The 24,160-nt window shown below is 57.9% G+C and overlaps 2 protein-coding genes across 4 annotated transcripts; both read left to right on the top strand.

Annotated features, from left to right (window-relative positions):
• The first annotated feature begins 27 nt into the window (after positions 1-27).
• Positions 28-14,554, top strand: TRIM39 (tripartite motif containing 39). 2 transcript variants are annotated; one of them, XM_066359949.1, is made up of 7 exons: positions 28-156; positions 4,125-4,584; positions 5,750-5,845; positions 9,615-9,845; positions 11,320-11,342; positions 11,857-11,972; positions 12,596-14,554. In XM_066359949.1, exons 2-7 carry the CDS (start codon positions 4,132-4,134, stop codon positions 13,141-13,143), a joined length of 1,467 nt encoding a protein of 488 aa, XP_066216046.1. In that variant the 5' UTR covers positions 28-156; positions 4,125-4,131; the 3' UTR covers positions 13,144-14,554. The 2 variants fall into 2 exon arrangements, with proteins under 2 accessions (XP_066216046.1, XP_066216045.1); XM_066359948.1 differs by having other exon boundaries at positions 5,723-5,845.
• Positions 14,555-15,775: 1,221 nt separating this feature from the next.
• RPP21 (ribonuclease P/MRP subunit p21) lies at positions 15,776-17,687 on the top strand. Of its 2 annotated transcripts, none has more exons than XM_066359968.1 (5): positions 15,776-15,907; positions 15,993-16,093; positions 16,716-16,798; positions 17,306-17,431; positions 17,574-17,687. In XM_066359968.1, exons 1-5 carry the CDS (start codon positions 15,851-15,853, stop codon positions 17,666-17,668), a joined length of 462 nt encoding a protein of 153 aa, XP_066216065.1. In that variant the 5' UTR covers positions 15,776-15,850; the 3' UTR covers positions 17,669-17,687. The 2 variants fall into 2 exon arrangements, with proteins under 2 accessions (XP_066216065.1, XP_066216064.1); XM_066359967.1 differs by having other exon boundaries at positions 17,306-17,438.
• Positions 17,688-24,160: the final 6,473 nt, after the last annotated feature.

The following is a 24,160-nucleotide window of genomic DNA, read 5'->3' as shown; positions in this document are numbered from 1 at the left end:
CGCCGGCTGCCCCGACCGGCCTGTCGGCGCGGCTTCCGCTTCCGGCGAGCATTGTGCGTCGCGCTGCGCGGCGCGGCGGGGGCGGGGCGAGGAGGAAGGAGGGAGGCCGCGCCGCGGCGGCTCCGCGCCCCGCACTGCCGGACCGAGGCCGGGAAGGTAGGTGTTGTCCCGCCGCCGCCGCCGCGCCGGGGACCCCGGAACCCCGGGCCCGCCCCCGCCGGCCGGCCCTGCCAGCCCCGCACGCCGCGCCCCCAGCGCCCCGCGACTGCGTCACCGGCCCGCACGTAACCACAGCTGCCTCCCCCGCCGCGGGCCCGGGCGGGCGCTCGCCGCCCCGGCGACGTCAGCGCGTCCGCCGTTGCTTGGCTACCCCGCCGTCCCCCCCACGTCCCGACTCCCGCCGTCCCCGCGGGTCTCGGCTGCGCCCCAGCGGAGGGCGCCCCGTCTCCGCGTCGCACCCCTCACCTGCACACGCGTCCCTCCCCGCCCACCTCTCCCCTCTCCGGCCCCTGCGCCTCCTCGGCCGGGAGGAGATGGAGCCGGGGGTGGGACCGAGCGCTGGACCACGCTCAGGACAGGGGCGCGGGTGCGGGACCCCGCGCAGTGGTGGAAACAACACGGGGCCGTGCCTGAAGTGTGCCCTCCTCCGGGGGCGGCACGAGGACGAGAGGGAGAGGTGACAGCCCTCGCGGGGGCTGCAGCCCCGAGTCCCCCTCCACTCACTTCCCCCTCGTGTGCGCACCACTCTCGGCCCGTCTCGATCCCGAGCTAGCTCCTTCCTGCTCCCTCACTCTGCACGCGGTGCAGCTCGCCCTAGGCGGCCGGGGCAACCGCATCGGACTTGAACAGTCCTGGTTGGAGGAAGAAATGAGGTCCAAACAAGTTGCTACTCCCAAGTAAACACTTCGCGTGTCCCATCATCGTGTAAAGGAAGAATGAATAATCATTGTTAATCCAACTCATCATATGGCCGCTTCTCTCTCGGCACACAGACCTACTGAAGATGTCCTGCTATTGGGTCCTTTGGAGGAGGGGGGGGACAGCAGGGGTCATGGAGATTCCGAAATCAACCTTTGAGAGAGAGAGATTAGAAGCATCAACCTATAGTAGCAACACCTTAGTTGTTCGTTGATTGCTTCTCATACGTCCCTAGACTGACGGTCTTCAGCTGAGCCAGTGACCTCTTGCTCAAGCCAATGACCTTGGGCTGCAGCCAGCGACCTTTGGACTCCGGTCAGCAACCTTGGGTTTCTGTAGATCAGTGGTCCCCAACCTTTTTTGGGCCACGGACCGGTTTAATGTCAGAAAATATTTTCACGGACCAGCCTTTAGGGTGGGCCGGGTAAATGGATCACATGACCGAGACAAGTGTCAAGAGTAAGTCTTAGACGGATGTAACAGAGGGAATCTGGTCATTTTAAGAAAATAAAACGGAAATAATGTAAGTTATTTATTCTTTCTCTGTGGACCAGTACCAAATGGCCCACGGACCAGTACCGGTCCGCTGCCCGGGGGTTAGGGACCACTGATGTAGATGATCCCACGCTCAAGCTGACAAGCCTGTGCTTAAGCCGAGAAGCAGTGACCTTGAGGTTTTGAACGGTGACCTCAGCATCCCTGGTTGATGCTCTATCCACTGTGCCACCACCGGTCAGGCGAGACATCAGGCATTTCCTATGAAAGTGGCAATATTTTGACCCTGGTCAGTTGGCTCAGTGGTAGAGCGTCAGCTCAGCGTGTGGAAGTCCCGGGTTCAATTCCCGGCCAGGGCACACAGGAGAAGTGCCCATCTGCTTCTCCAGCCTTCCCCCTCTCCTTCCTCTCTGTCTCTCTCTTCCCCTCCCACAGCTAAGGCTCCATTGGAACAAAGTTGGCCCAGGTGCTGAGGATGGCTCCATGGCCTCTGCCTCAGCTGTTAGAATGGCTCTGGTTGCAACAGAACAACGCCCCCTGGTGGGCTTGCTGTGTGGGTCCTAGTTGGGCTCAGGAGTCTGCCTCCCCTCTTCTCACTTTGGAAAAATACCAAAAAAAAAAGTGGCAATATTTTAAGGATGAGGTAGGGGACCAGCCTCTGTTTTATATATCTTTTTGATGCGTTTATACTTCTTCTGAGGCTTCACTTTCGGGAGAATTTGATTGCCTCTTTTTTTTTTTGTATTTTTCTGAAGCTGGAAACGGGGAGAGACAGTCAGACAGACTCCCGCATGCGCCCGACCGGGATCCACCTGGCACGCCCACCAGGGGTGAAGCTCGGCCCACCAGGGGGCGATGCTCTGCCCCTCCGGGGCGTAGCTCTGTTGCAACCAGAGCCACTCTAGCGCCTGGGGCAGAGGCCAAGGAGCCATCCCCAGCGCCCGGGCCATCTTTGCTCCAATGGAGCCTTGGCTGCAGGAAGGGAAGAGAGAGACAGAGAGGAAGGAGGGGGGGTGGAGAAGCAAATGGGCGCTTCTCCTGTGTGCCCTGGCCGGGAATCGAACCCGGGCACGCCAGGCCGACGCTCTACCGCTGAGCCAACCGGCCAGGGCTTGATTGCCTCTTTACTTTTCTTTCTCCATTGCTTCAAAACCTATTACCTGGAGGCACAGGACATCCAAGGAATTAGTTGTCAATCGTTTATTATAAGACTCCAGTCACTGCTGAAAATTTAAAATATTCTGTTATCAAAAAGTTATTGGCCTGGGCTCAGTAATATTCTCTTTAGTATAGTTGCCATGAATGTATCGCTTTTCAGCAGTTCCAAATGGCCAAATGCACAAATAGAAATGGGATACGGTGTGAATCACTTTATTCCAAGAAGAGGGCATACTTCCTTTAGTCTAGTCTGGTAAAGGAAGAAGAGATTGTTGCCTTTGCCTAACGAATTCCATTTATCACCATTGGTTACAGTGAGAGAACAGGGGCAGAGACTCAAGCTTAGGGCCCAATGGACTATTATAATAAAATTCTTTTATAGCATTACACTTTAAAGTGTACCTAATTTAAGAAATCTTAGCCCTGGCCGGTTGGCTCAGTGATGGAGCGTTGGCCTAGTGTGTGGAAGTTCCGGGTTTGATTCCCGGCCAGGGCACACAGGAGAAGCGCCCATCTGCTTCTCCACCCCTCCCCCTCTCCTTCCTCTCTGTCTCTCTCTTCCCCTCCTGCAGCCAAGGCTCCACTGGAGCAAAGTTGGCCCAGGTGCTAAGGATGGCTCCATGGCCTCCTCCTGAGGTGCTAGAATGGCTCTGGTTGCAACAGAGCAACGCCCCAGATGGGCAGAGCATCGCCCCCTGGGGACATGCCGGGTGGATCCCGGTCGGGCGCATGCAGGAGTCTGTCTCTGTCTCCCCACTTCTTTTTTACAGAGAGAGGGATAGATAGGGACAGACAGAAACAGAGAGAGATGAGAAGTATCAATCATTAGTTTTTCGTTGCGACACCTTAGTTGTTCATTGATTGCTTTCTCATGTGCCTTGACCGTGGCCTTCAGCAGACCGAGTAACCCCTTGCTCGAGCCAGCAACCTTGGGTCCAAGCTGGTGAGCTTTGCTCAAACCAGATGAGCTTGCGCTCAAGCTGGCGACCTTGGGGTCTTGAACCTGGGTCCTCGCATCCCAGTCCGACGCTCTATCTACTGCGCCACCGCTTGGTCATGCTCTCCCCACTTCTCACTTCAGAAAAATACAAAAAAAAACCAAAACAGAATCTTAATACTTTGACTTCTGCGGCGCTTGGTGCTTTCCCAAACTCCTGTCTCATTCATTAGGAAAACGCGTCAGACTAAGGTGCATTGGTCTAGAGCTGCTGGTTTGGGGACGAGTGGCTGAGCCTGATCAGAGGAGAGTGTGGACTCGAGTAGAAGGCAGCCTGTGTCTAACGAGGGAGAGCAGAGGGGAAGGAAGAAAGGGCAGCTGTGTGTCAGTCTGCTGAGGTGAAAATAAAATTAGTTGGATGGCTCAGCCACAGGGTTAGAAAATGGAGGAACAACAACAAGAGAAGGTTGACTCTAGCGGAAGAGAAGCTGTAACTGTCAGCGGGCTCCTGGAGTTAGGGTTTACAGTGGATGGATGAATGCCGGGGCGGGGACGGGTGCAAAGAGAAGCTGAGCCTCCAGCTAACCCTTCTCTCCGCCCCTCCCTGTTCCCTAAGCTGAGTGATGGCCGAGACCAGCCTGCTGGAGGCCGGGGCCTCTGCCGCCTCCACGGCCGCCGCTCTGGAGAACCTGCAGGTGGAGGCCAGCTGCTCCGTGTGCCTGGAGTACCTGAAGGAGCCTGTCATCATCGAGTGCGGGCACAACTTCTGCAGAGCTTGCATCACCCGCTGGTGGGAGGACCTGGACAGGGACTTCCCCTGTCCCGTCTGCCGGAAGACCTCCCGCTACCGCAGTCTGCGGCCCAATCGCCAGCTGGGCAGCATGGTGGAGATCGCCAAGCAGCTGCAGACGGTCAAGCGGAAGATCCGGGACGAGAGCCTCTGCCCCCAGCACCACGAGGCCCTCAGCCTCTTCTGCTACGAGGACCAGGAGGCCGTCTGTCTGATATGTGCAATATCGCACACCCACCGGGCCCACAACGTCACGCCACTGGACGACGCCACCCAGGAGTACAAGGTGAGGAAGCGACACCCGTGACACGACTTCAACACGGGGCGGGACACCCGTGCCGTGACCTCCACACGGGGCGGGACACCCGTGCCGTGACCTCCACACGGGGCGTGACACCCGTGCCGTGACCTCAACACGGGGCCGGACACCCGTGACGTGACCTCCACACGGGGCGTGACACCCGTGACCTCAACACGGGGCGTGACACCCGTGACCTCAGCACGGGGCGGGAGGGAGGCGCGGGGGCGGGGCCCCTGGGGAGAGGACGGTGAGCTCCTGGGAGCAAGGCTGTATCTGGCCCTCAGTCCAGTCCCCCGGAGCCTCCAAAGGGGACACACAGTCCGTCTGACAAGGTGTCCTCAAGCGTGGAGACAGCGGTGGTGAGGAGCGCCCCCAAGTGTCTGACTGCTCTGACACATTTGAGTGCGGGTGGTCTTAGAGTGGATCACAGTTTTCATAAATGAAGGAGACCTCGCAGAGGAGACCCTAGTTGGGAAGAAGGAAGGAGTGGTCTGGTCTCCTGGTTCTGGCCCCGCTCAGAACGCCCCCTCCCTTCCCATCCGTGTTGGGAGTAGTGTCGTGTCACGTCAGGCCGATCGCCGCCAGAGGAAGCTGACCCTGGCTTCTGTTTGCATCTTCCCCCAAGTAACGGATAACATGACATCTGGTTTAAGTTATTATTGGGACGCAGGGTAAATGTCTGAGTACCAGGAACTAGAGATTTCAGTGTCTTAGCGCTTTATCAAGTACTTTGCTTAATTATGTTAATAAAGTCTTGGAAACAAGCTGTAAGGTAGTTCGCAGTGTAAGCAAGGGTTTATTATATTTGTAGGTGGTTAGAGCGGGCGGGGAGTACAGGGTCAAAGCAGGACATCGGGTCCAGAAGGCCGCTTGGACAGTGGTGGGCAGGTACTCACCTTAGGAGATGGATAGGTTGCCGAGACTCGGGGAGAGGGAAGTCTGTCGGGCAAGGAAGGCGGGAGGGGCAGGCTGGTGGCAGAGGGGGACCTGTAAGAACCTGACATCGCAGCTGACAGCAGAGGAGGGAGCTGGATCGAGCGGTGGTGAGATGGACAGGGTGCAGACAGGTGGTTTAAGAGCAAAGGGCTGACCTCTGAACACGGGCTGTGCCCGCCAACCCCAGAGGCCTGTCCCGCTTCCGGCCCCGCAGGAGAAGCTGCGGAAGTGCCTGGAGCCGCTGGAGCAGAAGCTGCAGGAGATCAGCCGCTGCAAGGCCTCCGAGGAGAGGAAGCCCGGGGAGCTCAAGGTACGGGCGGCCATGGGGCAGGGGAGGACACGCCGCCCAGCGCAGGGGTCCAGTTTCCCAGGGGGGCCGAGCGGGGAGCTCAAGGTACGGGCGGCCGTCGGGGCAGGGAAGGACGCTCCGCCCAGCGCAGGGGTCCAGTTTCCCAGGGGGGCCGAGCGGGGAGCTCAAGGTACGGGCGGCTGTCGGGGCAGGGAAGGACGCGCCGCCCAGCGCAGCGGTCCAGTTTCCCAGGGGGGCCGAGCGGGGAGCTCAAGGTACAGGCGGCCATCGGGGCAGGGAAGGACACGCCGCCCAGCGCAGGGGTCCAGTTTCCCAGGGGGACCGAGCAGGGAGCTCAAGGTACGGGCCACCCATCGGGGCAGGGAAGGACGCTCTGCCCAGCGCAGGGGTCCAGTTTCCCAGGGGGACCGAGGAGAAGAGGGTGTGGAAGGGCCGCCCGGGAGGAAGGGGAAAGGAACTGACCCAGGGCTCCCAGAGGAACTGCCCAGGGGCACTGCGTAACTCCGGTCTGCTCGCGCATGCCAGATGCTGTTCCTAGAGCAGGGGTCCCCAAACTACGGCCCGCGGGCCACATGCGGCCCCCCTAAGGCCATTTATCCGGCCCCCGCCGCACTTCCGGAAGGGGCACCTCTTTCATTGGTGGTCAGTGAGAGGAGCCTAGTTCCCATTGAAATACTGGTCAGTTTGTTGATTTAAACTTACTTGTTCTTTAAATATTGTATTTGTTCCCTTTTTGTTTTTTTACTTTAAAATAAGATATGTGCAGTGTGCATAGGGATTTGTTCATAGATTTTTTTTATAGTCCAGCCCTCCAATGGTCTGAGGGACAGTGAACTGGCCCCCTGTGTAAAAAGTTTGGGGACCCCTGTCCTAGAGTGTTCTTCCCACCCCATCCTCCACCTGTCGGAGCCTGTCCGTCCTTCCGCAGCGTGAAAGCCACTTCCTGTGCAGCTCTTCCTGACCTTTCTGAAGTTAGCTTTCTCCATTCTCACACTGTGGGCGTTCTTTCCATAGCATCGCCACATTGGTGGCACGGCATTTTGGTATCTGTCTTATCTCTTCAGTTGACAGTGAACAGGTACTGATAGTAGCAGTATCGGTAACTCGTATTTATTGAATCCTTTGGCTGTTTGTGAAATCCCAGATGATCAGCGTCGTATTAGGTCCTAGGGTTCTGCCCGGGTTGAACTTCTGAGTGCAGGTTAGACTTGGCACGAGTGGGACCATGAGAAGCCAGGAGGCAAAGGGAAGGATGTCCTAGAGGTCCTCTCTGACCAGTGGGAACGAGACACCGTGTACGGTAGGTGTTACCCCAGTTTACACGGTGGAAATGGAACTTGGATAGTCCAAGCCTATTTAGTCCAAGATCACGTGGCCAGTTTGTGGCAAACCAGGTGCCCCAGTTCTGCATGAATCAATAAGTAGTCATTAAGCTCCCAGTGTAGGTCAGACCCTGTGTCTGACACTGGGGGACAATGACGAGCAAACTCCCTGGCCCTCCTGGAGCTTACAGCCGAGAAGACACGACAAGTGTGACGTGGCAGAGAGCACAGCTGGAGGCTCCAGGAGGGATCCCAGAACAAGCCATGAGCTTTTGGTGTTGAGATTTAGGGATCACCAGAAATTAAACACATTTGAAAATAACAGAAACACTAATTTTTTAACAATGACATTTTAACAGAAAGCTAGTATTATTACCTTAGTCCTTTATTTTTTTTTTAAATGAAACTTGTTTTCTTTTTCTTTTTTTTTACAGGGACAGAGAGAGGGATAGATAGGGACAGACAGACAGCAACAGCGAGAGATGAGAAGCATCAATCATCAGTTTTTCGTGGCGACACCTTAGTTGTTCATTGATTGCTTTCTCATGTGCCTTGACCGCAGGCCTTCAGCAGACTGAGTAACCCCTTGCTCAAGCCAGCAACCTTGGGTTCAAGCTGGTGAGCTTTTTGCTCAAACCAGATGAGCCCGTGCTCAAGCTGGCGAACTCGGGGTCTTGAACCTGGGTCCTCCGTATCCCAGTCCGACGCTCTACCCACTACGCCACCACCTGGTCAGGCTACCTTAGTCCTTTATACATTTTTTTAAAAGATTTTATTTATTGAATTTACAGAGAGAGGAGGAGGGTGGGGAGAAAAGTATCAACTCCCAGTTGCTTCACTTTAGTTGTTCATTGGTGGTTTCTCACATGTGCCTTGACCAGGCAAGCCCCGGATCTCAACCCAGCGACCTCAGTGTTCAAGATCCACGCTTCCTCCACTGCGCCACCACAGGCCAGGCCTCTATACATTAACAAAGCAAATATCTGAGGTGGGGTTTTTTTTTCATTTTTCCGAAGCTGGATACGGGGAGGCAGTCAGACAGACTCCCACATGCGCCTGACCAGGATCCACCCGGCATGCCCACCAGGGGGCGATGCTTTGCCCATCTGGGATGTTGGTCTGTTGCAACTGGAGCCATTCTAGCGCCTGAGGTGGAGGCCAAGGAGCCATCCTCAGCGCCTGGGCCATCTTTTGCTCCAATGGAGCCTCGGCTGCGGGAGGGGAAGAGAGAGACAGAGAGGAAGGAGGGGGGGGGGGGTGGAGAAGCAGATGGGCGCTTCTCCTGTGTGCCCTGGCTGGAAATCGAACCTGGGACTCCTGCACGCCAGGCCGACACTCTACCACTGAGCTAACCGGCCAGGGCCTGCACTTTTATCCTCGTAACTACATGTGACGTCGTCAGCAGTGCAGCAAACATAGATTCAGACTGAGGTAATCGTGTCATAACATTGACTCAACCACCACAAGCAGCTTAACTCTTGGTGACATAATTTTTCAAAATGACAACTTTTGGTCAAGTCCTAAGAAAAACAAAGTGCGGGCTTGTTCATCGTTCCTGAAAACTTCAGGTGTATATTATGTGTTGAAGAGTCACTCTGTGTTTGTATATAAAACAGCATGCAAGGTCAGGCCTTGGCGTTTGAGCGGCCGGCAGAGCCTCGGAAGATGGGGCAGGACAGTCCCACCCGGGGGGCCCAGCGTCTTCCCCAGGAACGTCCCCAATCACAGCAGACAAGACCCCCCCCTTCCCCGAGCATCCCTAGAGGGAGGTAGCACCTCCCTAAGAAGCAGTGCCCTGGCCCTGGCCGGTTGGCTCAGTGGTGGAGCGTCGGCCTGGCGTGCGGGGGACCCGGGTTCAATTCCCAGCCAGGGGACACAGGAGAAGCGCCCATCTGCTTCTCCACCCCTCCCCACCTCCTTCCTCTCTGTCTCTCTCTTCCCCTCCCGCAGCCAGGCTCCATTGGAGCAAAGATGGCCCAGGCGCTGGGGATGGCTCCTTGGCCTCTGCCTCAGGCGCTAGAGTGGCTCTGGTCACGACAGAGCGACACCCAGAGGGGCAGAGCATCGCCCCCTGGTGGGCAGAGCGTAGCCCCTGGTGGGCGTCCCCGTCGGGCACCTGCGGGAGTCTGTCTGACTGTCTCTCCCTGTTTCCAGCTTCAGAAAAATACAAAAAAAAAAAAAAAAAAGCAGTGCCCTGCAGATACGGTGACAGCAGAGGGTAACGTGGTTCTATGAGGAAGAGCCTTTCTGCTTCCTCTTTACCAGTTAGGAACCCTGCATTCCACCCACTCATCACCCCTACACACGCACGCGCAGCGCGCACACATGCACGCACGCACGCACGCTGTCCTGTCACTGCTTTTCATGACACTGGGATCTGTCAGTTCATACAGTTGGGGGGGCACGCTGCCCCGCCCCCGCTAAGCAGCCCCGCCCCCTCCCCTCAGAGGCTGGTGGAGAGCCGGCGCCAGCAGATCCTGAAGGAGTTTGAGGAGCTGCACCGGCGGCTGGAGGAGGAGCAGCAGACGCTGCTGTCGCGGCTGGAGGAGGAGGAGCAGGACATTCTGCAGCGCCTCCGGGAGAACGCCGCCCAGCTGGGGGACAGGCGCCGCGACCTGGCCCACCTGGCCGCCGAGGTGGAGGGCAAGTGCCTGCAGTCCGGCTTCGAGATGCTTAAGGTTCGACCTCCGTCCCCGCGCGGCCCCGTGGGCCCAGCACGGGGTAGCTTTGCGCAGGCCGTTCTGTCGGCCCGGGAGGCTCAGCCCTCCGCTCTGCTCCTCTGACCCGCCCTTTCTCCCCGGCACCCGGCTCTGTGCTGCAGAAAGCCCCTACGGTCCCTCCCGCCCCTTCTGATCATGTCTGTGTTCTGTCTTGTCAACAACCGTGTGCTTGCCTGTACCAAAGAACGAGACCCACTCTTCTGGAGGAGGGAGTCTAGTCTGAATTTGTGGAAAAAGAAAACTCTGCTAACAGTTGTGTAAATGCAGTTACCGTTACTTTCAAGCCCTGGGACTTGGTCTACCTGCTGTGGAAAAGGGATGGAGTCCTAGCTTGAAGGACACTTGGAATTATGTATGAATAATATATTGCCTTTGATCTGTCAATGCCTCTAAATGTCTGAAATCATTTGTTCTCTTAGGCAGATGCGTGGTCTTAGCCAGGCCGTAGGAAACCTTTCTCACCTTAGAGCTCAGACCAGCAGCGTGTGTCTCAGTGAGGCGTGTGCACACGGGTCTGCAGCAGCGTGTCTCAGTGAGGCATGTGCACACGGGTCTGCAGCAGCGTGTCTCAGTGAGGCGTGTGCACACGGGTCTGCAGCAGCGTGTGTCTCAGTGAGGCGTGTGCACACGGGTCTGCAGCAGCATGTCTCAGTGAGGCGTGTGCACACGGGTCTGCAGCAGCGTGTCTCAGTGAGGCGTGTGCACACAGGTCTGCATGCGGATGGACTCCTGGTGTGCCTTCTCACGTCCTCTCCTGTCTGTGTTCTGCCTTCCACACTAAACTGGGCAGTCCTGGGAGACAGAGATGTGTCTCCTTTGTCTTCTGGACCCCAAGTATTTGCAAATCAGGATCGGCACACATTACTAATGTTTAACCAATGCCAGACGGGAGATATCAAACCGTAACGGGGAGTCTGGCCCATCCCTGTACCGCCAGTCTGGAACTTTCTGTACCCACCCTCAAGGAGACGGGTGTGTGGCTGGTACTTGGGGCACAGAGCGGAGAGACACAATCCCTGTCCCCTGCACTGAGCCCCAGTGTCTGTGAGGAGCACAGACAAACAGGAAACGTGGAAGTGATGTAAATGACCACGCTCACAGTGACCGGAGGCTGAAGCAGGGGCAGGCTGGGAGAGACGCACCAGTCCCTGGAGCTCTCTGCCTGGCGCTGTGACCTCCGTGTGCCCTGTTCCTATTCTGGAGGTCTAGCACCCATCCCCCGGAGCTCTCTGCCTGGCTCTGTGACCTCCGTGTGCCCTGTTCCTATTCTGGAGGTCTAGCACCCATCCCCCGGAGCTCTCTGCCTGGCGCTGTGACCTCCGTGTGCCCTGTTCCTATTCTAGAGGTCTAGAACTCGGGAGGACGGGGGGCCTTTGCCTATAGAGCCGTGACCACCAGGACCAATGCTGCTTTCTTTTCTCCTTCCCTCTAGGATGTCAAAAGTACCCTGGAAAAGTAAGTGGTTTCTGCATCTCTTGAAGTGACTTAGAGCTTGGCTGAGAGACAGAGGGTCCAGTGAGGAGTTAGTTGGGGGAGTAAGGATGGGAAAGTCACGCAGCCTCTGGGTCGCTCTGGGGAAAGGTCTGTCACATCCGTGAAGCCAGTCAGAGAGCAGATGACTGGGAACAGCAGCCCCTCACCTCTTTCCCTCTGAGCATCAGGACTTCCTTGCGAAGGAGATGCCAAGATGGTGTGGCGAGTCTGCCTCTGCCTGAATGTGGAATTGTGTCCAAACAGGATGGCAGGAGGAAGGGGCTGGGAGGCGGAAGGGAACTGCCCACCTGCACTCAATATAACACTATTCCCAGAAAGTCCTGAGACTCACTCCTGGCTAAGGACTGGTGCAGGGGACGGCGTGGCTCTCCAGACGGGCAGAAGAAAGCAGTGCGCAGGGCTGTCCTCAGTGAGGGGAGAGCGGCAGGATGGCGCCCCTGACCCTGCCCTTCTCCCGTCTGCCTGTCCCTCCTAGATGTGAAAAGGTGAAGACCATGGAGGTGACTTCAGTGTCCATACAGCTGGAAAGGAACTTCAGCAACTTCCCCCGACAGTACTTCGCCCTGAGGAAAATCCTCAAACAGCTCATTGGTGAGTTGTTCCCCAAAGGGAAGGAGCAGAGGGGTCAGCGGAGGGAGACGGTCCATAGGCCCTCCAGTAGCCGGGTCAGTTACTCAGCTGTCACTTTCCGTGGCCCCGCCCCCTCCCCAGGCCTTTGGTCACCGAGTCACAGAGCTCCAAGTGAAAAGCCTCGCTGTCCTCCAGTCTTAGGGCCACACCTTTCTGAACAGGGACTCGGGAAGATTAAATAATTCACCTAAAACATGTCCGCTCTTGAGTGAAAGGGAATGTCGTTAATATCCGCTCAGTGTAAACAGTCATAACCCTGAGGGTGTCTTCTGCATCCTTCTGAACACACTGCCCACTCTTTCTGGCCCCTGGAGCGTGCCTGGGCTCCTCTGCCCAGGGGGGAGGACAGTGCCGGGCCCCGAGGAGGGCGGGGCAGAGGGCCCTGGGCCGCCAGCCCTGCAGGCAGGGGCGCGCTGTGCTTCTGGCAGGCCAGGGCTTCCTCCCTCCCTCCGGTGACCCCATGGCTTGAGACAGCTAGCCAGACCACGGCGTTCTGGGGACCCTTTCGGGGCAGGGTCTGCGAGGCAGGCGCGTTGAGCTATTCCCGTCCTCATCCAGCTCCCCACTCTGGCTTCTCCCGCCAGCGGATGTGACCCTGGACCCCGAGACGGCGCACCCCAACCTGGTCCTGTCGGAAGACCGGAAGAGCGTCAAGTTCGTGGAGACGCGGCTGCGGGACCTGCCGGACACGCCGCGGCGCTTCACCTTCTACCCCTGCGTCCTGGCCGCGCAGGGTTTCACCTCGGGCCGGCACTACTGGGAGGTGGAGGTGGGCGACAAGACCCACTGGGCCGTGGGCGTGTGCCGGGACTCCGTGAGCCGCAAGGGCGAGCTGACGCCACTGCCCGAGACGGGCTACTGGCGGGTGCGGCTGTGGAACGGGGACAAGTACGCGGCCACCACCACGCCCTTCACCCCTCTGCACATCAAGGTGAAGCCCAAGCGGGTGGGCATCTTCCTCGACTACGAGGCCGGCACACTGTCCTTCTACAACGTCACAGACCGCTCGCACATCTACACCTTCACCGACACCTTCACGGAGAAGCTGTGGCCTCTCTTCTACCCGGGCATCCGGGCCGGCAGGAAGAACGCCGCGCCCCTCACCATCAGGCCCCCCACAGACTGGGAGTGAGGGAGGGACGTGGGGGTCACTGGGACGAGGCAGGACCAAGAGCTGTGGGCCTTCCCGCGAGCTGCTGGGCGTCTTGGCGGCGGCCCGGTTCCGGTCCTGAACCATCTGGGAGACACCTTGGTTTCTAGAACGGTTTGTGTGGAGGAGCAGACCAGACTGGCCCGGGTGAGAGCACAGCTCTGTCTCCCTCCTGCGGTCAGGGCGGGAGCTGGGTCCCCAGGATCACCTCCCTGCAGACCATCAGGCTTGCTGTTGGGCAGGACGGGCTGGGAAGGAGCAGAGGCCCCGGAGACAGAGACGGAGCAGCTGTGGAGGGGGAGACGCTCCAACCAGAGGAGGAAACGGACGCCCCTGTCCGTCCCTCCGGGAGGCTCGCCCACAGCTGTGTTTCCTGAGGAAGAGCACGGGTAGACACACCTCCAGCCCGAAATAAAAATAAGTGACAGTTGCTCTCATGGGTCTAGAAGTTCAGGGGTTTTTCGGAGGGCAGAGCGGGCATCAAGGAGGTTACAAAGGTCAGGGAAGGAGGCGAAAGGACCAGCTCCCTAGAGGCTGATGGAGGGGAGAGGGCGCTCTTTGGCCTTCTGTTGCCACCGTGTGGCTGCCACCGTGAGTGGGGCGGCCAGAGGCGGCGGTGTGGGAAGGAGGGTGAGAAGGAACAAGAGGAGAACCGGGCCCTGTCTCGGCCTTCAGCAGAGCTGGTCTATTGCCTGCCTTCCTAGCTGATCGTCTCCAAGACGTCGGCCCCCTCGCTCTTCAGGGGGGTCCCGGAGCTCCTGCAGACGGTCTACCCTTTCTCTGCTCTCCCAAGGGAACTTGGAAAGGAGGGAGCCAGGTATTAGAGGACACAGTATTTCTATCCAAAGCTCAGGCCTTAAAGAATGTTACTAAGTAATTACTCCCACTTTGTCAGCCTTATTACCTGGCAAAGGTGTACTAGCCAGAAAGGGAGAAAGGAAATGGGTCTTTCTCACCCTGAAGACGGGGTAGAAGAGGGTGGTGTGTGGGGGAAGGGTCGGATGGGCAGCGTCCTCCTGCCTGTGTGCATCTGGCCCGGAACCCGTGTGCACAGGAGCCGGTCTTCTGCGTGTTGGCCATTCCCCTACCAGAGAATGTAAATCACTTCGTGTTAGGCCAAAATAAACCAAGCTGCAGGGTGCGTGTGTTGTCAAAAAAAAGGTCAAGCGATGCACGCCAAACCAAACTGATGACTCGGACAGTCTGCTGCTCGGTGACGGAGTTCGCAGAAGGTTGGGACGAGAAGCTGCAGTTCAGTGAGGGCGTTTCAGCCCCTCCACCACCTCAACAGGACGCTGTCCACTCCTCTTACCTTCGTGCCTTGACTGTGGTTTCTTTGTCGCAAGATGCTTTGGTTGGAAAAACAATAAGGAACAAAGATCCACTGAAGTGATCTGTGTGTCGTGTGGTCATTTGACGACGGCCCTGTTAATGTGTAAGAATCACTGGGTGTTAAAAACACATGTCCCTGGGCTGACCCGTAGTGATTGACTAAGGTCTGTGGGCCTGGGCATCCACATTCTAAACACATACCCCTCTCATGTGAGTCTGGGGACACCTGAGGAACTCATCCCAGAAGAGGTCTCAGCCACCCGTGCCCAGCTGGAGGCCTGGTCCCCTGCCGGGTTTGAGAGGGGAGAGGCCTCGCAGACCCTGACCCAGGCTGCCCTCGCCCTGTCTCAGGTTCATTCATGTTCTGGTCGTCCACCCCCCCCCCCAGTTGTTCTCATCCCTCTACTCTGACCCCAGGAATCGCTGGTCGTTAACCATGAACCCGAGGTGAACACAGGAAGCCAAACAGAACAAATGGCCAGGTCAGAGAGAAGGGACTGGGGTCCCTGTCTGTCGCTGTTGGGGGCGGGGTGTAGTTTCAGGGGTGGGAGATGCGGGTGACAGGTTTCTGGGCTCCAAAACCTCAGACTAGGAGATTGTGAGGACTAGCTACTGTGTGTCAGCCCTGCATGAACAGTGTGTGCGTTTGGTTATGGGGTGGGGGAAGCCGTGCTTCCTGTGGGCCCAGAGCCCTGTCCCTTCCCTCCACCCGCCTCATCACCCTTTCCAATTTCACTCCCACTGGCACCAGCAAGTGTTCAAGTTTTTAAATATTTATTGATTTGAGAGAGAGAGGAAAACATCGATTTGTTGTTCCACTTGTTTATGTGCTCTGGTTGATTCCTGTATTCATGTGCCCAGACCGGGATCTAACCACGACCGTGGCGTGTAGGGTCAACGTTCTCACCAACTGCTCTACCGGCCAGGGCCCTAGTGACTTTATTTGAATGTGTAACCTCTGTTCCCTCTACCTGTAGCTCTTCCAGGCACCCACCTTTGGCTTCAGAGAGTAGGGCAGGTCTGTCCCGGGATGCACCGCACCGTAGCATCTCCCCAGCCTAGCTGCGCGGAGACGCGGCTGTGTCCCGGAGACGCGGAACACTTGGGGATCCTCCTGTTGCCCCGGCCTGTCTGCCAGTCGCTCCTTCCTTAGCGCAAGTGAGGAGGGCTGACACGTGAAGGAAGCCGCGAGTCCCGGCGGGGCCCGGGGGGAGAAGCGCTCAGACAGGAGGGCGTGGGAGGCCCAGGACGCGCCTCGCGGGCCGGACTGCGCTTCCCAGGAGGCCTTGCGCTGCGGCCGGGGCGGCGCGGCGGGGAGGCGGGGCCGGCGGCCTCTGCTGGGGCGCTCGCTCGCGCGATGGCGGGGCCGGTGAAAGACCGCGAGGCTTTCCAGAGGCTCAGCTTCCTGTACCAGGTGAGTCCGCGGAGGGGGCGCTCGGGCAGGGGGTGGGGGGCCCGGTGCTGCCGCCCTCCGTGACCCGTGACCGCCGCTCCCGTAGGCCGCCCACTGCGTCCTCGCGCGGGACCCCGAGAACCAGGCGCTGGCGAGGTTCTACTGCCACACGGAGAGGACCATCGCGCGGCGGCTCGTCCTGCGGCGGTGAGGGGCAGCGGGCAGGCGGGGGGGGGCGCGGGGCCGGCGGCGGGCAGGCGGGGGGGGCGCGCGGGGCCGGCGGCCGGCAGGCGGGGAGGGGCGCGCGGGGCCGGCGGCGGGCAGGCGGGGAGGGGCGCGCGGGGCCGGCGGCGGGCAGGCGGGGAGGGGCGCGCGGGGTCGGCGCTGGGCAGACGGGAGGGGCGCGCGGGGGCCGGCGGCCGGCAGGCGGGGAGGGGCGCGCGGGGCCGGCGGCGGGCGGGGAGGGGCGCGCGGGGTCGGCGCTGGGCAGACGGGAGGGGCGCGCGGGGCCGGCGGCCGGCAGGCGGGGAGGGGCGCGCGGGGCCGGCGGCGGGCAGGCGGGGAGGGGCGCGCGGGGCCGGCGGCGGGCGGGGAGGGGCGCGCGGGGCCGGCGGCGGGCAGGCGGGAGGGGCGCGCGGGGCCGGCGGAGGACAGGCGGGGAGGGCGCGCGGGGCCGGCGGCGGGCAGGCGGGAGGGGAGCGCGGGCGGGCGGCGGGCAGGGGTGGGGCTCGCATCTCGGCCACGGCGGCGGGCGTGCGGAGCAGGCGGGGAGGGGCGCGCGGGGCCCGGCCGCGGGCAGGCAGACGCAGACCCCCGTCCTCCGCCGCAGGGACCCGTCAGTGAAGAGGAGCATCTGTCGCGGCTGCTCGTCCCTCCTCATCCCAGGCCTGAGCTGCACACAGCGCCAGAGACGTGAGTGCAAGCGTGGGGCGAAAGAGCCCGTGGCGCCGGGTGGCACCCCGCACCCCAGCCGCGAGCCCCGGCCTCGTGCGGCCCACGCCGCCGGCGGTGGGCTCCGCGCGCAGCGCAGAGACGGTGCGGGGCGGGCGGGCGGGCGCGCAGCGAACGTTTATTCCCTATCCCGCCCGGCCGCCGCGCGGGGTTCGCGGTCCCGTGGACAGTGCAGTCTGTGGGGGCCGTTGGGCTGGCAGAGCTGCTGCAGTCGGGGTCGCGCAGGCCCGTAGAGGAGGGGGTGGCGGCGGGGACCCCCGGCGATGACGGCTGCGGAGAGAGGAGAGTTCCGGAGCAGAGTCCCTAGAAACTGTCGTGTGCGGGGGGCTTCACACGATCGAATCTGCGTGCAGAGTGGGGGAGACGCGGGGTTCCTCCTAGCAGACACAGTGGGGACACCACGGGGCCCGGAGACCTTTTCTTCTCCTAAAGCAAGGGCTCTCTTCCGCTTTCGCGCTGCGACCCCAGGCCGCAGGGGACAGCGCTGGACCGTGCAGACCTGCCTGACCTGCCAGCGCAGCCGGCGTCTCCTCAACAATCCTGAGCACGTGCTCTGGGGAGACCGGCCGGAGGCCCAGCTAGGGAGCCCGGCCGGTGAGAGGTGCGCACAGACGTGGGGCATCCCCGGGGGACAGGGGTGTGGGGGGCAGAGAGCTGAAGGGGGCACACTGGGGAGTTCTGGGTTGCCGGGAGACGCACCACAGCCGAACAAAAGGACCTCTTCCCGTCTGTCCAGGTCCCAGACCACCACAGCCCCGGCCAAGCACCGCCCTCCCCAGCCCGGGGCTCCAGGCGCCAGTGAGGGATCCTCCCCCCCTTCCAAATAAATAAAGTGTAATTGTTTGGCTTCGGTGCGTCTGTAATGTAAGTATTTCAGCTCTTCATCCGTTTCGCCAGCCTCCCCTTAGTCCTCCGTCTTCATCATCCCCTCCACCCACCGTTCAGGGAGACGCCCTGTCCGCAGACCACGCGGCCCCACTCAGCAGCTGGCGTGTGCAGGGCCCCGACTCCGGGCTGTCACAGCTGCTCCTCCGTGCAGTGTGACTGTGGAACTCGGCTGCAGGGCTGTCCTCAGGGCGGAGCCTCCCGGGGGGGCTTTCCTTAGTCAGGTGACCCTGACTGTTGACTGAAAGGCTGGACAGACCGCTGACCCCACAGACGCTGTTTCTGATTGACGGAGAAAGTTGTGGGGGGAGGGCCTTCAGATCCTCTGGCTCACTCCATAGTTGGTCTTCTCCAATCTCTGGGTTTTGTTCTTTAAAATTCTAACAAGGGGGGCCCTGGCTGGTTGGCTCAGTGGTAGAGCGCCGGCCAGCATATAAGTGTCCTGTGTTTGATTTCTGGCCAGGGCACACAGGAGAAGTGCCCATCTGCTTCTCCACCCTTCCCCCTCTCCTTCCTCTCTGTCTCTCTCTTTCCCTCCTGCAGCCAAGGCTCCATTGGAGCAAAGTTGGCCTGGTCACTGAGGATGGCTCCATGGTCTCTGCCTCAGGCGCTAGAATGGCTCTGGTTGCAACGGAGCAACGCCCCAGATGGTTAGAGCATCCCCTCTAGTGGGCATCCCGGTCGGGCTCATGTGGGAATCTGTCTGCCTCCTTCCTCTCCGCTTCTCACTTCGGAAAAATACAAACAAAAATTCTAACAAGGGGAATTGTACAAACCCAAACTGTTATAAAGTGGTGTACTTTAATTCACAGGTTACATAGAGACACCAAGGCAGGATACATAAGAAGTTTTAGGAGGAGTTTTGGAGATTTATTGATAAGCTGGCTACATATGACTTACACAGGGTATAGCTAATCCAAATCGTGCAGCCGAGATCGTAGCTCTAAGTCTGGTTATATAGACTTGATCACATACTGGTTGGGGGGAAAGCAGGGGGAACATGGTAAAAAAGTCATTTACTGATAAGCTTACATTTATCTATAGGAGGGACAGATAAGAACAGACAGGAAGGGAGAGAGAGAGAGAGAGATGAGAAGCATCTCTTTGTTGCGGCATCTTAGCTGTTCATTGATTGCTTTCTTATATATGCCTTGACCAGGGGGCTCAGCAGAGCTAGTGACCCCTTGCTCAAACCAGCGACCTTGGGCTCAAGCCGGTGACCTCAGGGCTTTGAACCTGGGTCCTCCACGTCCCAGTGGATGTTCTATCCACTGCGCCACTGCCTGGTCAGGCTATATATAAGATCTATTAAAAGGAAAAACATGCCTGACCTGTGGTGGCGCAGTGGATAAAGCATCGACCTGGAACGCTGAGGTCGCCAGTTCAAAACCCTGGGCTTGCCGGGTCAAGGCACATGTGGGAGTTGGTGCTTCCTGCTCCTCCCTCCCCCTTCTCTCTCTCTCACTCTCTCTCCTCTCTAAAAATTAATAAAAAAAGAAAAGTTAAAAAAAAAAGGAAAAACATGCCTACCCATCAAGACCATAAGATAACACAGTAGCAATAAATGTTTTACATATTAAAGACATTCCGAAACCTTCCAGGGTTTACCACCTATCCCTGTGGGAAAGGAAATGGTTAGCTTAAGACAAGGAGAGAGGCTAAATGAAATTACCTTTGCTAAGAGTGTTGGGGCTACTTATTAGGAAACCTAGTCCCTGCTTGCTTAGTTTACAAGTTTTATACATATAGAGGATTTCAAGAGGGATGATTACTAGAAAGCATATAAAATGTTACAGAATGCAGGTTTTTCAAGCAGGGGGAGTGGGCTCGTGATCCCTTTGTCTAGGTATCCGTCACTCTCAGGACTCCAGGAGGGACGGAGGAGTTATAGGAATTTTTAATTAAGGTATGTAAACATTGTCTCCTAAAGGCTCTTAAGGAAGGGGGAGAGGAAGTTTTCAGATAGGTTTTATTACCTTCTTTGCTCCGTCTAGCAAGTAGTGGCCTCAGCCCTTCCAGAGAACTACAGTTAAATTATGATTAACTGCTAACTAACTTTTGCCCCTTTAATCTCTTTCTCTTGGGTTTTTATTTTTCCTCCTCAGAAGGGAGGGGTAAGGGGGCCTGGCTCTTCCTTTTGAAATACCAGTATCAACAGTTTTGCAGTTCTTGACACCTTATCACAAAACGAACAAGGTCAAAGGTGATAACAAGAGGACACGGGCAACTATTACACAAGTAGGCTCCTAGGTAAACCCTCAGGGTTTTCTTGAGAATTAGTAAACAAACAAAAAACTCAGTTTTCTTCAGTAGACCAAGAGAACTTACTCAAGGACAGAATTTCCGCCTGATCTCTTTGGTAGGTGCCAGCTAATCAGTTTACCCTAAAAGTGTACAAATAAAAGTTACTAGTCCCAGAATGCAGGGGTTTTTTCCCCCTTTCTCTTTTAAATCCTGTGTTGCACTTCTGCATTAAAATCGGCAACTTCAGTAAAACGCTTTATAATGTTGTGGCTTAAAACAACAATGATTGGCCCTGGCCGGCTGGCTCAATGGTAAACTAGCATCCACCCCGCTTGTGGATGTCCCGGGTTCGATTCTGGGTCAGGGCACACAGGAGAAGCGACCATCTGCTTCTCCACCCCTCCCCCTCTCACTCTCCCTTTCTCTCTCTCTCTCTCTCTCCTCCTCCTCCTCCTCCTGCAGCCATGGCTGAATTGGAGTGAGTTGGCTCCAGGCACTGAGGATGGCTCCATGGCCTCCACCTCAGGCACTAAAAAGGTGACTCAGTTGCTGAGCAGCGGAGCAACAGCCCAAGATGCTCAGAGCATCGCCCCCTAGTGGGGTTGCCGAGTGGATCCCGGTCAGCACAAATGGGAGTCAGTCTGTCTGCCTCCTCTTGTCTCACTAAAAAAACAAACAGAAAAGCCAACAGTGATGTATTACTTTCCCTCATTCTGTGGGCTTGGCTGGGTGGTTCTTCCGCTCCACAGAGCACCGCCTGGCGTCACTACACTGCATTTAGCAGAAGACCCAGGAAGCTTCACTGGGCATGTCTGGCCCCTCAGTGCTTCTCCATGTGGCCTTCGCCCAGCCAGTTAGCACCAGGACATGAAAACCGGGAGGGCCATTGGTTCCCTGGGGACCACTGCTACAGGAATCGACCATGGCTTGTTCTGTCTGGGTCAGTCTCTCCACCTTCTCCTTTACCTGTCAGTCAATCACATGGAAAATACAAAACACTGTCCAAGGAACTGTGTGTGTGTTATTCTTCCACAGTTTTGTTTCTGGCACCAACAGCTACTTGGGCCAGCTGTAACAGACAGAAACATGTACCCTAAAAGTGCATCCACTGCAGATGGGGACCCTTCTCATCTTCCGCTCACTTCGTTGGCTTCATGCAGAAGTCTGGGTTCTGAGCTCCTTGGCTCTGATTTTTGGCCAAGTTTGTTTTGAGTGTGATCATGATATTATCTGGAAGCAGGAACCATGCAGGGTAGGAGAAAGATGCCAGGGAATGATGCCTTTGGGGGGGGGGGGCGCCCCAAGCAATGAGGGATGAGAATTGGTGGATAAATACATCAGTTTTTCAACCACCAGTCCATGGACTGGTCCACCAGAAGTTTTTCATGTTAGTCTGCAAAAGAGTTAACCACCCCGATATGGTATGAAGTTACAGACCCGGTGATCTTAGTCAAATTTGCTTATGCTCAGGGTGATTTCTGCCTTAGCGATCCCCAAAACATTTCTATTCTCACCGGTCCCCAAGTGTAAAAAGGTTGAAAGTCACTACATAATCTCTCCTGGTCTCCCGCAAGGTTGAGCCCTGATCACACCACATGGCCTTGACACACTTCCCTGGGACGCTCCCCACTTCACCTCGTCACCCTAATTCCTGGGACGATCATCCAGGTAGCTACCTGAACCTTGGTCTGTCTCTGGGTTTGCTTTGAAGGAGCCTGAGCTGAGAGTGACATTTGCAGAAAGAAGGAGGTAAGGAATCTAGTTAGTTATGCAGATATCTGGGCAGAGATCTGAAGTGGGATCCTGCCCGGGGGAGTCCAGAGTCAGGAAGGACAGACAGAGTGACTGGAACGGACTGAGCAAGGCGGAGAGTAGGCAGTGTGGCTGGAGAGGTCATGGAGGCCAAGGATGTTTAAGCCCTCGTAAGGACATTAACATTGCTCACTGGGAGGCTATTGGAAATTTTTAGCAAGAAAAGATGGCTTAACATTTTTTTTTTTTTTAGAAAGAGAGAAGGGGTGGGTGGAGCAGGAAGCATGAACTTGTAGTTTGTTGTATGGGCCTTGACCAGGTAAGGGTTTGGAACTGGTGACCTCAGCACTCCAGGTCAACGCTTTACCCACTGTGCCACCACAGATCAGGTGAGATAGCTTAACATAGTAAAAGGGTAAGTTTTAATTTTTTAAAAATCACATTTGACATTCAATGTTATATTGGCTTCAGGTGTATGATATATATACTGGTCCAACATTTATATAACTTATGAAGGGATTTCCCCCCCCCCTGTAAATCTAGTACCCACCTGGCACCATATGTAGTTATTAAAATATTATTGACTATATTCCCTGTGCTGTGCTTTACACCCCGTGACTGTTCTGTAACTACCATTCTGGACTTACTCCCTTCACCTTTCTTGGGGGCTTCCCTGCGTCTGGGTCGTGGGCCTGGCAAAGCCTGTGCCCAGCAGGGGGGGGGAGGCTCCCCCAGCCGGTGGTCCTGCCTGGGCGCCCTGGAGGCAGCGGACCGGCTCCGTGTCCCCGAGCCCCTCCGTGAGCTCCTGGTATGGTGCAGGCGCGCAGTCCCACGTGGGCGCATGAAACCAATACCGGCTGATTTAGGACGTGGGCACTGAGTCTGGCCCACGTCTGGGCGGCGCGGCGGGAAACCACAGACACGCGAGGCCACCCGGGGACCTCCTGCTGTCACTCCTACCGCGAGCGTCCCCGGGTCTCTCCCTGCGGTCAAGGCCGGCTTCTCGGCGCCCCCTGCTCGTCCACGCGCGGGCGTCGGGACCCGCAGTCGCCGGGTGTCTCTGCGGTCCCACCCAGTGTCTTCCCCGTGCTCCCCTGAGCTGAGCGGAGGAAACACGTGGACGTGGCCCAGGAGGCTTCTGGTGCGTCTGGGAAGAGTGGGCCCGTGAGAAACTGGGGAGGCCCAAGGGACAGTGTCCACGGGTGAGTTGCACTTCTCGAGAGGAGGGTTTTTCCTCGATCGGAGGGGTGAAAAGGGTCAAACTGAAGAAGAGGGGAAAAAGAGGACACGGACTCCAATGCTTAAAAAAAAAAAAAAAAAAAGGAAAGCAACAAGCGGAGGAAAGGGCTTTGCGGAAGCTCGGGGCTGGGGCCGGTCACGCGCGCAGCGCCCCGCCCCGCCCCGCCCCGCCCCGTGGCCCGCCCGGTGGCCGCTCCTCTGGCGCCACCTGGTGGCCGCTCCGGGTAGTGGCGGCCGCTGCCGTCTGCGGCCTCCGCGTCCGCGCTTGGCCACGCTGCTGCTCGGAACTCGCTCAGTCCAAGTCCGCCCACCCTGGCACTCAGCCCCCCCGCAAACCCAGTTTGCACGAGTGTCTCCGCCCAGGAGACCTCGTCCCTTTCCCCTCCGGAGGACCTGGGATTCGGTCCTGCGGTGCGCGGGCTGCTCTGCGCCGGTCCCGGCTTGCGTCTCCTCCGACCCAGGCCCGAGGTGGAGGGCTCGGTGTCCGGCGTTGGCCTTGCCACGGATGACTTTGGGTTTGGTGACCTTTTTTTTTTTTTTTTGGATACGACACCAGAAAACCCAGGCAGCCACAACAACAACGGATAACTTGGATTTCACCAAAATTAAAAGTGACGGCGCATCCGAGGACACGATCAACAAGAGTAAAAAGGCAACTCATAAGGCCCTGGCCGGTTGGCTCAGTGGTAGAGCGTCGGCCTGGCGTGCAGAAGTCCCGGGTTCGATTCCCGGCCAGGGCACACAGGAGAAGCGCCCATCTGCTTCTCCACCCCTCCCCCTCTCCTCTCCACCCCTCCCCCTCTCCTCTCCCCCCCTCCCCCCCTCCCCCTCTCCTCTCCACCCCTCCCCCTCTCCTCTCCACCCCTCCCCCTCTCCTCTCCACCCTCTCTGTCTCTCTCTTCCCCTCCCGCAGCCAAGGCTCCATTGGAGCAAAGATGGCCCAGCCGCTGGGGATGGCTCCTTGGCCTCTGCCCCAGGTGCTAGAGTGGCTCTGGTCGCAGCAGGAGGGGCAGAGCATCGCACCCTGGTGGGCAGAGCGTCGCCCCCTGGTGGGCATGCCGGGTGGATCCCGGTCGGGCGCATGTGGGAGTCTGTCTGACTGTCTCTCCCCGTTTCCAGCTTCAGGAAAAAAAAAAAAAAAAGGCAACTCATAAATTGGGAGAAAATATATGCTAATCATGCATCTGATAAGGAATTACGATC

This window comes from Saccopteryx leptura, chromosome 1, assembly GCF_036850995.1.
Source record: "Saccopteryx leptura isolate mSacLep1 chromosome 1, mSacLep1_pri_phased_curated, whole genome shotgun sequence".
Lineage (NCBI taxonomy): Eukaryota > Metazoa > Chordata > Mammalia > Chiroptera > Emballonuridae > Saccopteryx > Saccopteryx leptura.
This window is presented reverse-complemented; position numbering and strand designations above follow the sequence as displayed.

Coding starts and splice junctions, on each gene's coding strand:
- TRIM39 (XM_066359948.1), top strand. CDS start 4,132: ATGGCCGAGACCAGCCTGCTGGAGGCCGGGGCCTCTGCCGCCTCCACG. Junction 5,846..9,614: donor GGAAGCCCGGGGAGCTCAAG/GTACGGGCGGCC, acceptor CCCTCCCCTCAG/AGGCTGGTGGAGAGCCGGCG. Junction 11,343..11,856: donor GTCAAAAGTACCCTGGAAAA/GTAAGTGGTTTC, acceptor TGTCCCTCCTAG/ATGTGAAAAGGTGAAGACCA.
- RPP21 (XM_066359967.1), top strand. CDS start 15,851: ATGGCGGGGCCGGTGAAAGACCGCGAGGCTTTCCAGAGGCTCAGCTTC. Junction 15,908..15,992: donor GGCTCAGCTTCCTGTACCAG/GTGAGTCCGCGG, acceptor CCGCTCCCGTAG/GCCGCCCACTGCGTCCTCGC. Junction 17,439..17,573: donor GGGAGCCCGGCCGGTGAGAG/GTGCGCACAGAC, acceptor CCGTCTGTCCAG/GTCCCAGACCACCACAGCCC.